Source organism: Pholis gunnellus (genome assembly GCF_910591455.1).
Source record: "Pholis gunnellus genome assembly, chromosome: 7".
Lineage (NCBI taxonomy): Eukaryota > Metazoa > Chordata > Actinopteri > Perciformes > Pholidae > Pholis > Pholis gunnellus.
This window is the reverse complement of record NC_136533.1, coordinates 19115686-19128654: the sequence shown is the minus strand read 5'-3', so window position 1 is coordinate 19128654 and position 12969 is coordinate 19115686. Positions and strand designations below refer to the sequence as shown.

The following is a 12969-nucleotide window of genomic DNA, read 5'->3' as shown; positions in this document are numbered from 1 at the left end:
AATAGAGAGACTCTTGACTTCACAGCAGTGCCTTCCCATCACCTGTGAAGTCTGGAAAAGATAGCCAAGCTGGGCTGAGTATTTCTTAAATGTGAAATTAAAGTCTGCATTAGTGCCGAATAGGGCATTACTCTGTCTGATTCACACCAGAACCAGAAGATAGCAAACTTATTTTTTGTTTCTCCCATCTTGCCAAATTGAGTGTTTATCCTGCATTAGACGCTAATGGGAAGTGAAACCACGATAATGCTAATCACTACCCAATATATTTCCCTTTATTGGTCTTCAAATGTCATTGGAAAGCAAGGTCGTTACAGCAAGTCATATGTCATAGGAGATGGCATTTTCAGACTTCCTCCAAATGAGACATCCTGCAAATTTGAGGAAATTGCGTGGTGCTGATACTCAGACTGCATTATATGTTAAGAACGTCCGGATTAGATGAAGGGTAACCACTGTCCATCACACAAGGCCATCAGACATTGCTCTGTTTTTTTCCTCTTGTCTTGACTTGCCTCTCTCCAGTGAGATATAGTATGCTGTGTGAGCCTCTCCTCATCCTCCCCTACAGGCTGTGATCAGAGGAATCACTAATTCACTTCTCCTATTTGATCTTCTAATCACAAGGCATTTATTAACAAGTCTGGAAGACATACAGTAGTTGGCAGCTTTTGAATGTGTATCGTCGGAGGCCTGCAAAACAGATATTTTAGTCTTTCAAATAGGTCATCTTTAAGTCATGAGTGACGCCTCGACAAACTGTGATCTTTCCGGGTGACAAGCTGTCGACGATATGTAGGGAAGAAAATGAACATATAGTATCTTGTTTTGCTGGAGGAACACATTTTATTCACTGCTTTCATTTAGTATCCCCCTTATTTCTGCATTTCCACCAGTTTAATCCTTCTAAAGAGGTTCTGCTCTTTCTTCTTTATGGAGAATTTCTCTCCCTTCTTCCTGAACCCAGCAGTCTTGCCTCCAGGTATGGCTTATGTGTAGGTGCCCACTCATTCCCTCCACAGCCCAGTGGTGTTAATCTCTCTGATTAAATGCCATGTAGAGGCCGCAGTATAATAAAGGCTGGGCCTGCAGTTAGCAACCAGCTGACTACAGCAGATGGCTGGGCCACAAACCAGATTACAGCCATCCGTCTTTAACGATGTGACCTCATTGTGCCTCCGTTGAACCAACATGCCGAGCCGAACACCAGTTTAGGTTAACTAGCTCAGAATGAGGAAGCAGAACCTGGCAAGCAGAGAAAGGGAGCACCAGAGCATGTTCATGTGGGTGTAGGGAGAAGGGAAAATGCAGGGGGGGGTTATGTAGAAAAAGCAGGTGGACACATGTGAGAGAAAATGTAAAGTGAGGTATCTCAGGGAGGGAAGGGAAAGAAGATGAATGGGTTTGGAAGGCAAGGTGTTAGAGGAAAGAGGTAGAAGTACATAGATAAAGTCTAAAGGGAGAATCAAAAGAGGACAAAAGTGAGGTGAGGCATTCCTGTAAAGTCTTAGACAGACAGTTGGGAGAAAGGCAATGATGTCATGGAGGAGGATGGAAGGTCAATCACATTATAGACTAGTTCAGAGAGCAGAGAAGGTTATGCCACATCCATGATGTATCTAAGTAACAACCCAGCAAACCAGCACACACATCTAGTCATAGTTTACAGGCGGAATTATGTTCAATCCTTGGCCATGCTTTATCTTTTTCCAGACCAATTACAGAGAAGTAGTGGGGGTCTTCCCCTCGCTCTGTTGAGTGCCACAACCTCAGGCTACCCTGCACAGGCTTGCAGAGCAACTGGGGGAATTAAGTATCCTTTTTAATGATGTGCTGTAGGGGACCTCTGGCTGTGATGCTGCTTCTCTCCACATCATTTATTACACTTTCCGGGCAGTTAGCTAGCACACTTGTCCAGAGTTGAGCAATGAGAGCAACAGTAAAATATTGTTAGCTTTGATTCCGAGGGTCCTCGAGAGTCAAAGGACGTGACAATTACAGCCAGTGAGACCTGACAAATACACGTGACCCAAGAATGATTGTGGAGCACAGTGTAAAAGTACTGAACACAAAGAGGTGCCAAAGAGTGCATGTAACAAATGACATGTGAAAAAGGTGTTCAGCTAATGATGTAAGATGGGATGTGACCGTCACTGGTTATTAGCTAACACACTCTTTCAATACTGTTGTACAGCTGACTGGAGATAAGCCAACAGAGTGTCTTTCTTTCACTTGAAGAAAAAGTAAAATTTGTATAGATGTGCAGCTGAATAAGACTTCAGAGAGGTGAGTCATGTTTAAAGACTGAAGACGAGATGAAAGGGAGGAGAGGAGGTGAATACTGTAGAACATGCAATAGAAATGTGAAGACCAGGCCTGCAAAATGGACATTTGGCCTGTCAAGGGTGCTTTCTTCTACAGTGAAGACCATCAGGGTTGGTGTCCATTTCCAGTTTTACAGTTGACATAAATGTGAAGCCTGCTTTAATGGAAAATTCCATGTTATAGTTTTCCTATTTTCTTTCTTCACCGTTTTCAACTTACCTCGACCATAACCAAAATAACTTGGCCTCAATGTTATGGTACAAATAAGTTGCCTTGTGAAAGAAAAACCACATTGAATTATCGACCGATTCCACCTGCCTTCAATTTTACTGTTTTGGTTCCCTCCCCCCACTCTCACCACATTGTCTCTGGCCACAGCAAGTTTTCAGCGGAAAAGCTCTAAAACCCCACTTTACTCGACCCACCCAGCACCAAACGACAGACACACAAAGTCAGCGGCCAGCTGGTGATTATAGTGACGCATTTAGCAACTTAGGAGCCAGATATTCTTCTCAGGAGTTGGTAGGGACCAAACCAGAGCTAAAAGGAAAGTGAATATTGACCTTATGTTCAACACATGGCCAGAAATAATGTTGCTCCGTATCTGTAAAATCATATATATTAGAGGTTTAAGTGATTTTTCAATCTACAGTTGGTGTTCTTTGCTTCTTTTCTTTGACTCGTGCCTTGTCTCTCCCTCAGTCATGTACTTTATGGTGAAGCTCTGTTCTCCTGTGAGTGTGCACAGAAGGTGGCAGACTACTAAAGCTTAATCTGGCTATATCTTTACATACTGAATGTACCATTTGTCTCATTTCACAGACGGCTTGTGTTTTCATTTAGTTAGCTTCGTTCACAGAGTGATAATATGTTTACTGAACCTCCTGCATAGTCTTTTCTTTAGTGAAATTGTACTGCAGAGACTGTGATTCATTTGGAATTAAACATTGTTTGAAGATTGTAATCCCTCAAAGTGAAAAATAGCGGTTGGGTAAAAGTGAATTAAACTCAACACAATACACTAATTGCTCTTCTATACACCCATTACACCACCTACTGTAAACAAGCAATACTTTCTGGTGTTTTGTGAGGAACTCAAACTGCCTTCTGTGACACCAGTTGTTAGCCGGTCGTCCTCAGAGGCAAAACTAATGAGAAAGAGGGAATCTCACTGGGGTGCATAATCTCTACACTTGTTATTGCAGAATTTGTCACCTACGTGGCACAGATGTCACCTTTGCTTTCTGAGCAGGGAAATTGGATTCAAGGTGCATATTCAACATAGAATGACCAACAAAAAAAATCTGATCTTTCACATTTTTGAAAATGGGAGCAGTCAGCTCAGTCATGGCACTCCAGTAATGAGTAAGCAGTGCTGCTCCCTATATGCACGGTGACAAGTCCCAGTCTACCTGGTCCCCGAGGTGTTTACCTGTCACTAGATTTGGGGGCAGATTCTGTCAGTAAGGAGTTCTTGTACATGAATTATTAATGTCTCTGTGGGGATAAACCCCCCAAAATATGCTTGTGAGATTTTGGTAAAATTGAAGAAAATAAATGGTGTTGTTTAAATCAAAGAAGAAACTGAAAAATACCTGAAGAATAACTTTAATAACTTTCCATTTGGTAAGTTCAGCACTGTATTGTATTATTACAGCGTCGCAAGTGACAGGCAGACAGGTGTTTATCAGACAATCCACCACCCACTCTCTGTTCTCCGCAGTGATAGAAAACACACCAATTTGGATATTCCTAATCCTTCAATCGCCCCACCAACCTGTATATCTGCTCTGTCTCCCTCTGTTTCTCCCTTTTTGTGACTGCTGTGTGTTCACCTCCACTGGCCGAGCTGAACCCTTTAGATGAATGTGCTGTCCTGTATCGCTGAGCATGGACATGGTCAGCCCAGAGGAAACCAGAAGCTTATCTATGTAATGAAAAGTATGAGCAGGCTGTCGTCAATATGCCACATCTGAGGTGTTGCACTGATGCCCTGTGGCGACTCTCAGAGAAAAGCAACCTGGAGTTAGATGTTGCCAAAGTAAGGTGTTGCACTGTTATTTGTGAACAATTTCCTGTACCAGCAACATGAGCTTCAGTCAAGAGGTTAGTTTTCCTCATCAGAAGAAATAGGCTAATGCAACAAAGAATGTGTATGTATCCGCTCCTTTTGCAAGAAGAGTTGCATCATCAAATCCCTCTTTGTTCTGCAGTCATTTGTCTTCCTCTCGTTAGCGGTAAATCTGGATCATTACGTTTCATTTCAGGCTGTAGCAAAGACTTCCACACATGAAACAGAGAAAATGCAAAGACCAATTGGCGACTCAGAAGATGTTTTTTTTTACTGTAGCAGCCCCCCCCCCCCCTCCCCCTTCATGCTCTCTAGTGACTATGTTAGCGCGAGGAGTCTGTAATGAGCGAGCAGCATCACATATAGCCTAGATGGAGAGGAAGAGATAAAGGATAGAAACAATGTACGAGGCAGAGATTGATGATGCTGCTCTTCATCTCATTTTCCTGCACAAGGACAGATTTGCAAGGGCCTGCAGCCCGAGGTGCACGACACAGATACGCTCCTCTGCATCAGCAAAGTCACTGAGCGAGAAAGAACAGCGTGATTTGAAATGATACCAATCTTATTTCAAAGGTTGTAAATGATGTTTCAAATGGGTTTTGCATGATTAGCGATAACTAAAGCATTTTATTGCCAGGGGAACTTTAATTACTCAGTAACAAAACTTTTGGGCTTTTATGTTTAATTCAGGAAATACTCCTCTGATGCCATTGAGCTCACAAAACAGGGGCTTTAGGCTTTTTCTTCCCATCAATAAATTGCTGAACCACTTAATTTAAAGCTTCATTTAGATTTCTGTTTGGTCAAATGGAGATTTGGTCTATCGCTCATATTCAGTACAGTGTACACAATACAGGTCTCTGCTGAGCTACACAGGTAATTAGTCACGTAACATTAAGATTAATTATCTTAAGTGGGCGAGACATTCTCTACAAGGAGTATATTTTGTTTTACTGAGCAGCCTCCAAACAATGTCTAACTACTTCTCTGAGTAAAGAAATTGAAGAATAGCTGAAAGTAGCTTGTTGTGTCAGGCGGTGACAGCCATGATGCCGCTTCTCTTATTTTGTGAAGAATTTTGTTTTTCTTCCCGGGCACAGACTGAGGCCTTAACTATTAAAGCGAGTGCATTTGGTTTTTGTTGTGATATAACTTGCCTGTGAAGATGTGTGCATGGCTGTCGCGGTGCATGGTCATTTTTTTCCAGTAATAATTACCTCATATCTGAAGCGCCTCTCAATCTGTCCAGGCAGTTAGCAAATCCCCACGGGCAATGCAAACTGCAGGAGAATTAAAGCTCTGATTTTGCATCTCATTAACACATCCGATGAGATATTAATCTCCATCAGACATGGCACAACCCTGAGCATATTATTGGGGTTCAGTCAAGAGGAAAATGATTTGCTTGCTCTGCTGAAGGGCATGAGTGTGTGGAGCGAAGCGACACATGACACGTGTCAGATCTGCAGTCCTCATTCAAAAGTCCAAGTGACTGTAGCAGGGGTTGTTTTTAGATGAGCTACCTGTAACTGAGATGCTTTTGCTTTTCATGTTGGCAGCCACAGGTATTTTCTGTCTTTAAATTTCAGTAACAGTCAGCCGTCTATGTACCCTTTTCATCATGACTAAAAAGGAATCCCTGTCAAACCTGCGAAAAAAACAAAAAAGCACTTCTCTGCCACTATTATCACATAAATGATCATGTAAATCTGTGTGAAAAAGACGTAGACAATGAATGCACCCTGACACTTAAGCTTCAACTGCCTGCTCCAATATAAAGACTATGATTAATGTTAAAACTCAATTAACAGTTCTTCAACCCACCCCTTCTAACCAAGGTCTCTAATAAAGGCTGTTGTTTTCTTTTTCGTCTTCAGGTGAGTGAGAACGCCAAGCAGGATCTGAAGGACGGGCTCGCTCTCTACAACTCAGAGAACAACATAGGGCTACGAAATGCCTGGAACATCATCCAGGCAGAGGTAGGCAGACCTCACGCCATGCATTACATCAAATATTAGAAAAATTAGCATGAATGTTCACTCGCAACCCTAGAAGTGACACATAAATGCAAAGTTTTAACTAAAATATTCCAGCTAATGTATTCCCTGGCTTGGCAGTGGCTTTAATGCAAATTTAAAGTCAAAACTAGCTGCTGGAGTACGCTTCACTCCTTTATTGCAGTGCTTTAAAGCAAAGGGACTAATTACAATACTGGTTACATTAAAGTTAGTTTGGCAGGAAACATTAACTCATATTTTGTCCGGTGTGTGTGTGTGTGTGTGTGTGTGGCATTCACAGTGGAAGTGCTGCGGTGTGATAGCATACACCGACTGGCACGAGGCCCTGAAGGAGAAGGTAGTACCTGACCGCTGCTGCCAGGAGCATTACCAGAACTGTGGGCATAACTCCACGAACATGTTCTGGAACAGGGTGAGTTCACATCGGCTGTAATATATTCAAATATATCTTTTTTTGTTGTTCATGCACTGTATGATATAACTGTGGAAGCATAACTGAATGGGTCTACTGAGGCTCAATGGGTCAGAGAGCCCCTTAGCTTAGAGGCTGTGTTTGAGGTGGCTGTAAACATTTCTCATTGGAAAGTGAATTAAACAACTACAAAGTGACTCAAAACGACCACAAAGAGATGCAACATGACCAGAGACGCTAAACGACCACAAAGAGACTCGAAACAACCACAAAGAGACTCGAAACAACCACATGTTTTGTGTTTCTTTTGGTGGGTGTGTGTATATATATATATATATATATATACACACACACAGACTTTAAAGTTTGAACATTCATAAGGGACATAACAAACATACATCTTCGGTCCATCTGTTCAGTAGTTTTTCATTTGTTGTCTTATTGCTGATCACACTGGATTTGTTTCCATTATGTATTAAACAGTCGCCGTTTTTTCCTCAAAAGGCTCGGAGCACAACGTTCAACAATCTCCCTCCATTACAAGACTAATCTGCTCTATTTGGTCTGGCATGTGGTTTGTTAGCAGGTCCAAAGTAGGGGATTAAAAATTGTAATAAACTCTAATCGAATTGCCGAAACGAGAATAGGCAGACATTGAGCTGGCCCATTGGGAAAGCGCAGCACTCAAAGCGTGTGTGTAATCCTGCCCAGAGGAGACGGCCGCACACTATATAGTTAGTTTTACATGCTGCTTCAGCACCCACACTCAAGAAGGGGCACCACTTTGCAGCTGAAACCACCATTAAGTCCTTCACCCCACCGCCCTGACAGTGAGTGACCCTTGAATGAACCCAGGTGGGAATATATTTAACAGTCTATATGGCCCATAAGTCAACATATAAAAGTCACCACTCATGGGCAATTCACTTGTTTTAACACCTCACCTGGCAGTTCATTCATCCAAGGGCATATCCCATATGTATGAGATGCATTCTAGTGGAAAGGCGTGAACAGGATGTTTGGGGTTTTTTCTGCTTGACAGTGACATGATTCCTCTGCAGCACTGAAAATGCACATTTCTTGAGTGGTATCTTTACAAGCTTGTGCTCCATCTTAGGGCTGCTTCGAGAAAGTGGAGGAATGGCTGGATGACAACAAGCACATGCTGGGAACCATAGGCATGGTCATCTTGGTAGTGCAGGTAGGAGGCTTATTGATAAATGTCTCTTTCATTCTCCATTTCTTTGTGCTTCTCTCCCATTTGTTTTCTCCCTGTTTCTTCGTGTTTTGCTTTGTGTCTAAGTGCATTTGTTTGTGTCTGCCTGTCTGGCAACATGTTTTTAAAAAAATGCGTGCATCCCATGGCCTCTGTGCCACCATCTTCTCCTGTGGAAGTTATGAGGACTGTGCTCAGTAGGCGTTCTGGGCACCCACACATCTTGAAATATTGAAGTCACTGTCTCCTGCACCCTGATCCTGTCTGGGAGAATCAAAGCCACCTGGATTTGAGCCAAACAGGCTGTAGTCGCGTATAAGGAGCGATCAGCGGAGATACTGAATATGGAGGAGTAGGTATAGAGTCTCAGATTAAAGGCAATGGTGATAGACATTCCTCCTACGATAGCGTTTCTCTTTTTGTCCTAAAATCTGCTTTACATCTATCCCGCTTTGTTCGGTGAGTGTCACTGACGTTGCAGTACATTTCCCACTTACTTGGAGGTTGTGTCCTAAAAGTGTCTGCTGCAGACTGAAGAAAGCAAAGTGTACTTTTTCCCTCGCCTTTGCGTAAATTTGACTGCTGGAGTTTTTTTGGCAGTTTGTGGTTATTCACTCCAGGCAGCCAGCTAAGTACCAACTATACAGACGTTAGCTGCAGCTAGCTAGCAATGCACCAACCATGACAACTCAGACTCTTGACTAATTTCAACATCCATCAGGAACTCACCGTTTTTTTCTGTAATCTTCCTCCAGTTTCTCTCCTTCTTCCTGCAGTCGCTGTACGTTTATGAAATAGAGTCATAAAGCCCAGGGATAAGCGTAATGTTTTCGCTCAAGTTGAAACATATTTAGATCCTGGGTTTGGATCCAGAAACAGCCAACTGGGGGCCTGTCTGTCTATATGTGCCATCCCTGTGATAGACTGGTAACGTTAACTGGGATGACCCCCTAACCTGCACTCTGCTTCTTACTTTTCCATTCTCATGCTTTCAACATGCCCTCTTGCTTTATTTCCCATGCCCTTGCTCTCCAGTTTGCTTATTCATGAACTCTTGTTCATTCAGAGCAAGGTGGCCTCAGGATGAAAATCCCCTTGTTGAGTTTTGTAAGATTCTTCACATTTCAATTGTCCTCGGGGAGAGATGGTGCTTGAGCGTCTGTTAAAGTTCACAGCACCCACCTGTAAGAGAGTCAGCATTACTGTATACAGCCGCTATGTATTCATGAAAGGTTACACTCTTCTTTCATGGATTCATTCAAACTCACTGACCCTCTTGTCTCTGTCTGACACGATATCTTCCCTGGCTGTTCATTCTTCTGCAAACACACACACGCAGGCTGCTCAGTTTTGCTGAGGTTCCTAACTGAGTGAAATGACCCGGAAGTATCTGAGTGGCCGCAATGATAGGAGCTGTTCAAATTCACTAAATGCTAAGGAAAGGTGCTTCAATGCTTCTTTTCTTAGCCCTTCAGCATAGGATACACTGGACCATCCTTTACCAAAGGAAAGAAGATAATGCCGCCCCACAATTCCTTGCGGCAACATTTAAAGTGACGCACCATTCGGCCGTCCATGAAAACAAACGATACGCCTATTTTGCACAGGTTTAACATTTATTTTCATACAGTCGAAAACTAATGGGGTTCATGTTGATGAATATGAAAAGACAGTGAACCATTTTGTTTAATTTTATATTTATTTATTTACTTCAAACATGGAACAAAGTCAAAAAAACAAAACAAGAGTAGGCCTAGGAAATAAAATGAACAGTAAATATAGCAAACTGGCCATGAACAAATTCTCATTCTCAATAACAGGAAGCATCAGTAAAACAAAACGAGCTAGGCCTTTGATAGATTATTAAACCGTCAAAAAAACTAAATATAATCGTATAAAAGTTGAATCGACAATATTGCACGAAGAAAATATTGATTTTGATCATTTCCATTGATATTGCGCGAGCTAATTGTTTCTACACGAAGCAGTGTTGATTGTGAAGTGGTTACAGCAGCGAGAAGAAAGGAGCTCCGGTTTCTTTCCTTCACACACGTGAAGAAGCCTGTCACTGAAGGAGCATTTTATTTAGCCTGCATGCAATAGTATAATAGATTTTATTGGCGCATGTTTTAGTTGTGCTTTTTGTAGTCCTTCTTCGCTGTAGTTTCGCCATTTTCTTAAAGCCTTATGATTTTTCCTTCACATATTTCCCTTACCTCATGACGTTTTCCATCGAGGTCAAGGAAAAGTGTATAGGAAGAAACGTCGGGAGGTAACTTTTGGATTTTTTCCGACCGTAGCCACAGTATGCACCAGCAGAGCGGTGACAAAAAGATAAAAGCCTTTGTGCAGAATTAAACCCAACAACATCTACTCGGCTTCCATTAATTTTAATGATCTCTCTCCCCCTCCACACACACACACACACACACACACACACATGCTCCACATACTGCGTCAGGTGAGATGTGTGAGAATCGAAGAACAGACCTTGAGCTGTCAGATTAGCAGATTCGAAGGAAAGTTGGAGGATATGATGGAGGTGAGCGTCATGAAAAGCTGATGCCCTACAAGTCTGCAAGGTTACATAATTGCCAGGGGTACGGGAAAGTGGCTTATGCATGATTTAGACCAGCAGCATACTGTATATGCCAGACTTTGGCAAAAGCCCTTATGTATAACTTCATCCACAATGGTTTCAGAAATCTCAGCCGTATTTATATATTCTTAAGCATGGAAGGATGATGGAGCTTTGAAGAGCTTGTAGGAGCGACTGTCGTGCTGTTTCACTCAGACTGAATGAATCTGACAGCAAAAAAAAAAACGCTCTGAGACTGACAGAGCTGCACAGATGAGGCACTTGCAAATAACTGGGTTGGTTTTTTTATTGGTTTAAACTCGCTCTTAGCTGAATGTTTACCTCAAATGCCACTTCATGTTTTGATTGGCAGCGGCTTAAGGTAGCATTTTCTCTGAAGCAGCCCCACGAATTAGGCTTTGACTTAAACTAAAGGAAGAGAATCGGAAGCTCTCCCAGGCTAATCACGTCCCGAAGGGATCCCCAGTGGAGGCTGTTTGCAGGAAGTCCATGATGCCTTTTGACTAAAGACGGTGCACCATACAATACTTTGCAGTTTCCCTGCCATCCTAACTTTGCCAGATAATGGTTTTAGGATCAGCCTTGTGACTGTGTTTGATGTAGAAGTATCAGGAGTAATGGAAACTTCAAAGAGATAGCTGGCCACTTTGATTCAGTGGCATCTCAATTTACTTTATTGACTTAATGCTGGGTCACGCTTCACATTTTTTCCATCACAAAGATTCCAGAGCTCCCATTTGAAGGCCGTCTGAGGGAAAAAAAAAAAGAGAGAAACCAACGAAAAAGTGCTTGTGCTTCACCACAGCGCATCAAAACTCATTGCAGCCTAAGGCATCAACATCAAAAAGACCACACAGAGACACACACGCACACACAGACTGTATGTATGTATACACACTACACATACAAATTCACCATCTCCCTCTCCGCTCTTCCACAGCTCCTGGGCATGGCGTTCTCCATGACGCTGTTCCACCACATCCACAGAACAGGGAAGAAGTACGATGCTTAGCCTTGGAGGGAGGCACCCAATGGAGAGGAGCCCCACTGCCTGATGGGATAAGACTCTGATTTAAACAGCTTCCCCCCCCCCTCTTCACTTTACAACCTTCTTTGCCCCGCCCACCCCTCCACCCCCACTTCCCAGACCTTCTGTACAGATTCCAGCTGTGTCCCCCGCTCCATTCTGCCCTCTCCTCTCGCTCCATTCATTTTGCCAAAGAGTAACACAAGTGGAAGAGAAGGGACACCTATTTTTGGCAAGGAAGAGAATCCCATTGGTTGTCACTCCTCTTGAGTACATTTCTATTACATATTCTACTTTTTTTTCCTCTTTTTTTTTTTTTTTCTTGCTTGGACTAACAATTTGCTGGAAGGAAGCAAGGACAGACTTTAAGACAATGAAGACTTTATTAATGCCCACACACCCTTCTCTGAGGCAAAGAGAACATATACAACTGATAATAACCTTCAACATTTGTGGAGTTTCTTTTTCCTCATGTTGATTAAAGTCCAGCCTCCTTTTCACTTGTAAATGAAAAAAAAGTTTCAACATGGCATGGTAGTTTTCTACTTTACTGATTTACCTTTGTCGTTGAAATGTCAAACGTCTTCATTTTGAGGTTTTTGTAAGTCGTCGACGCTCCTGTGAAGTGTAAGTGTTGAACAGATCAGTGCAACGAGCTCTCGGATGGATTTGACGTGATGTTGCTGTGGAGGGACACGGACATGTGGGGATGCTGTTTATTAATGTAATACCTGATTCATATATTTTTCTTTTCTTTTGGTTATAGATGTTTTGGTAAAACGAGCGTGATGGAGGAATGTCATGTTGGTTGTGAGAAATCATCGGAGGATTTATTTTACACCAAATTCTGCAGTATTCTCTGAACAATAAATTGTCATGCGCAAATCTACTAGTGAACACAGACACACACTTTGTACTGCAACACATCAGCAGTATTCCCATTCCCTCTGAGACAACACAAATGGTGTAAAATTGCTGTTTATTAGGGCTCCACCAGGACTGCCAAGTGAAGAGATCTGGGTGATTCAGTTCCCCCTTCGAGAATACAGACTAAAATGTGCGTGTGCGTGTGCTTGTGCGTGTGTGTGTGTGTGTGTGTGTGAGTGTGAGAGAGACTTTGTGGGTGGATTTTATCACATTGTCCAAGCTGCAGGGGGGGGGGGGGGGGGGACAGAAACACGGCGCAAAGCAAGGGCACGAGAGGCGAAAGCAGAGCAGACATGTTGTCTCCCTGCTACATTCAATTGTGTTTGCAGAGGCGGCTAGAGACCTTCTCTTCTATATTCTTGAGATCTCAT

At 42.6% G+C, this 12969-nt stretch overlaps 1 protein-coding gene across 1 annotated transcript in view; it reads left to right on the top strand.

Moving 5' to 3' along the window:
• The window catches only part of tspan9a (tetraspanin 9a), a 61429-nt gene extending 48610 nt beyond the window's left edge, over positions 1–12819 (top strand). Inside the window, exons 4-7 of the mRNA XM_079162257.1 lie at positions 6277–6378; positions 6698–6829; positions 7947–8030; positions 11585–12819. Coding sequence (XP_079018383.1) covers positions 6277–6378; positions 6698–6829; positions 7947–8030; positions 11585–11656 — 390 coding nt within the window. The 3' untranslated portion in view covers positions 11657–12819. The remainder of the gene's footprint in view (positions 1–6276; positions 6379–6697; positions 6830–7946; positions 8031–11584) is intronic.
• Positions 12820–12969: the final 150 nt, after the last annotated feature.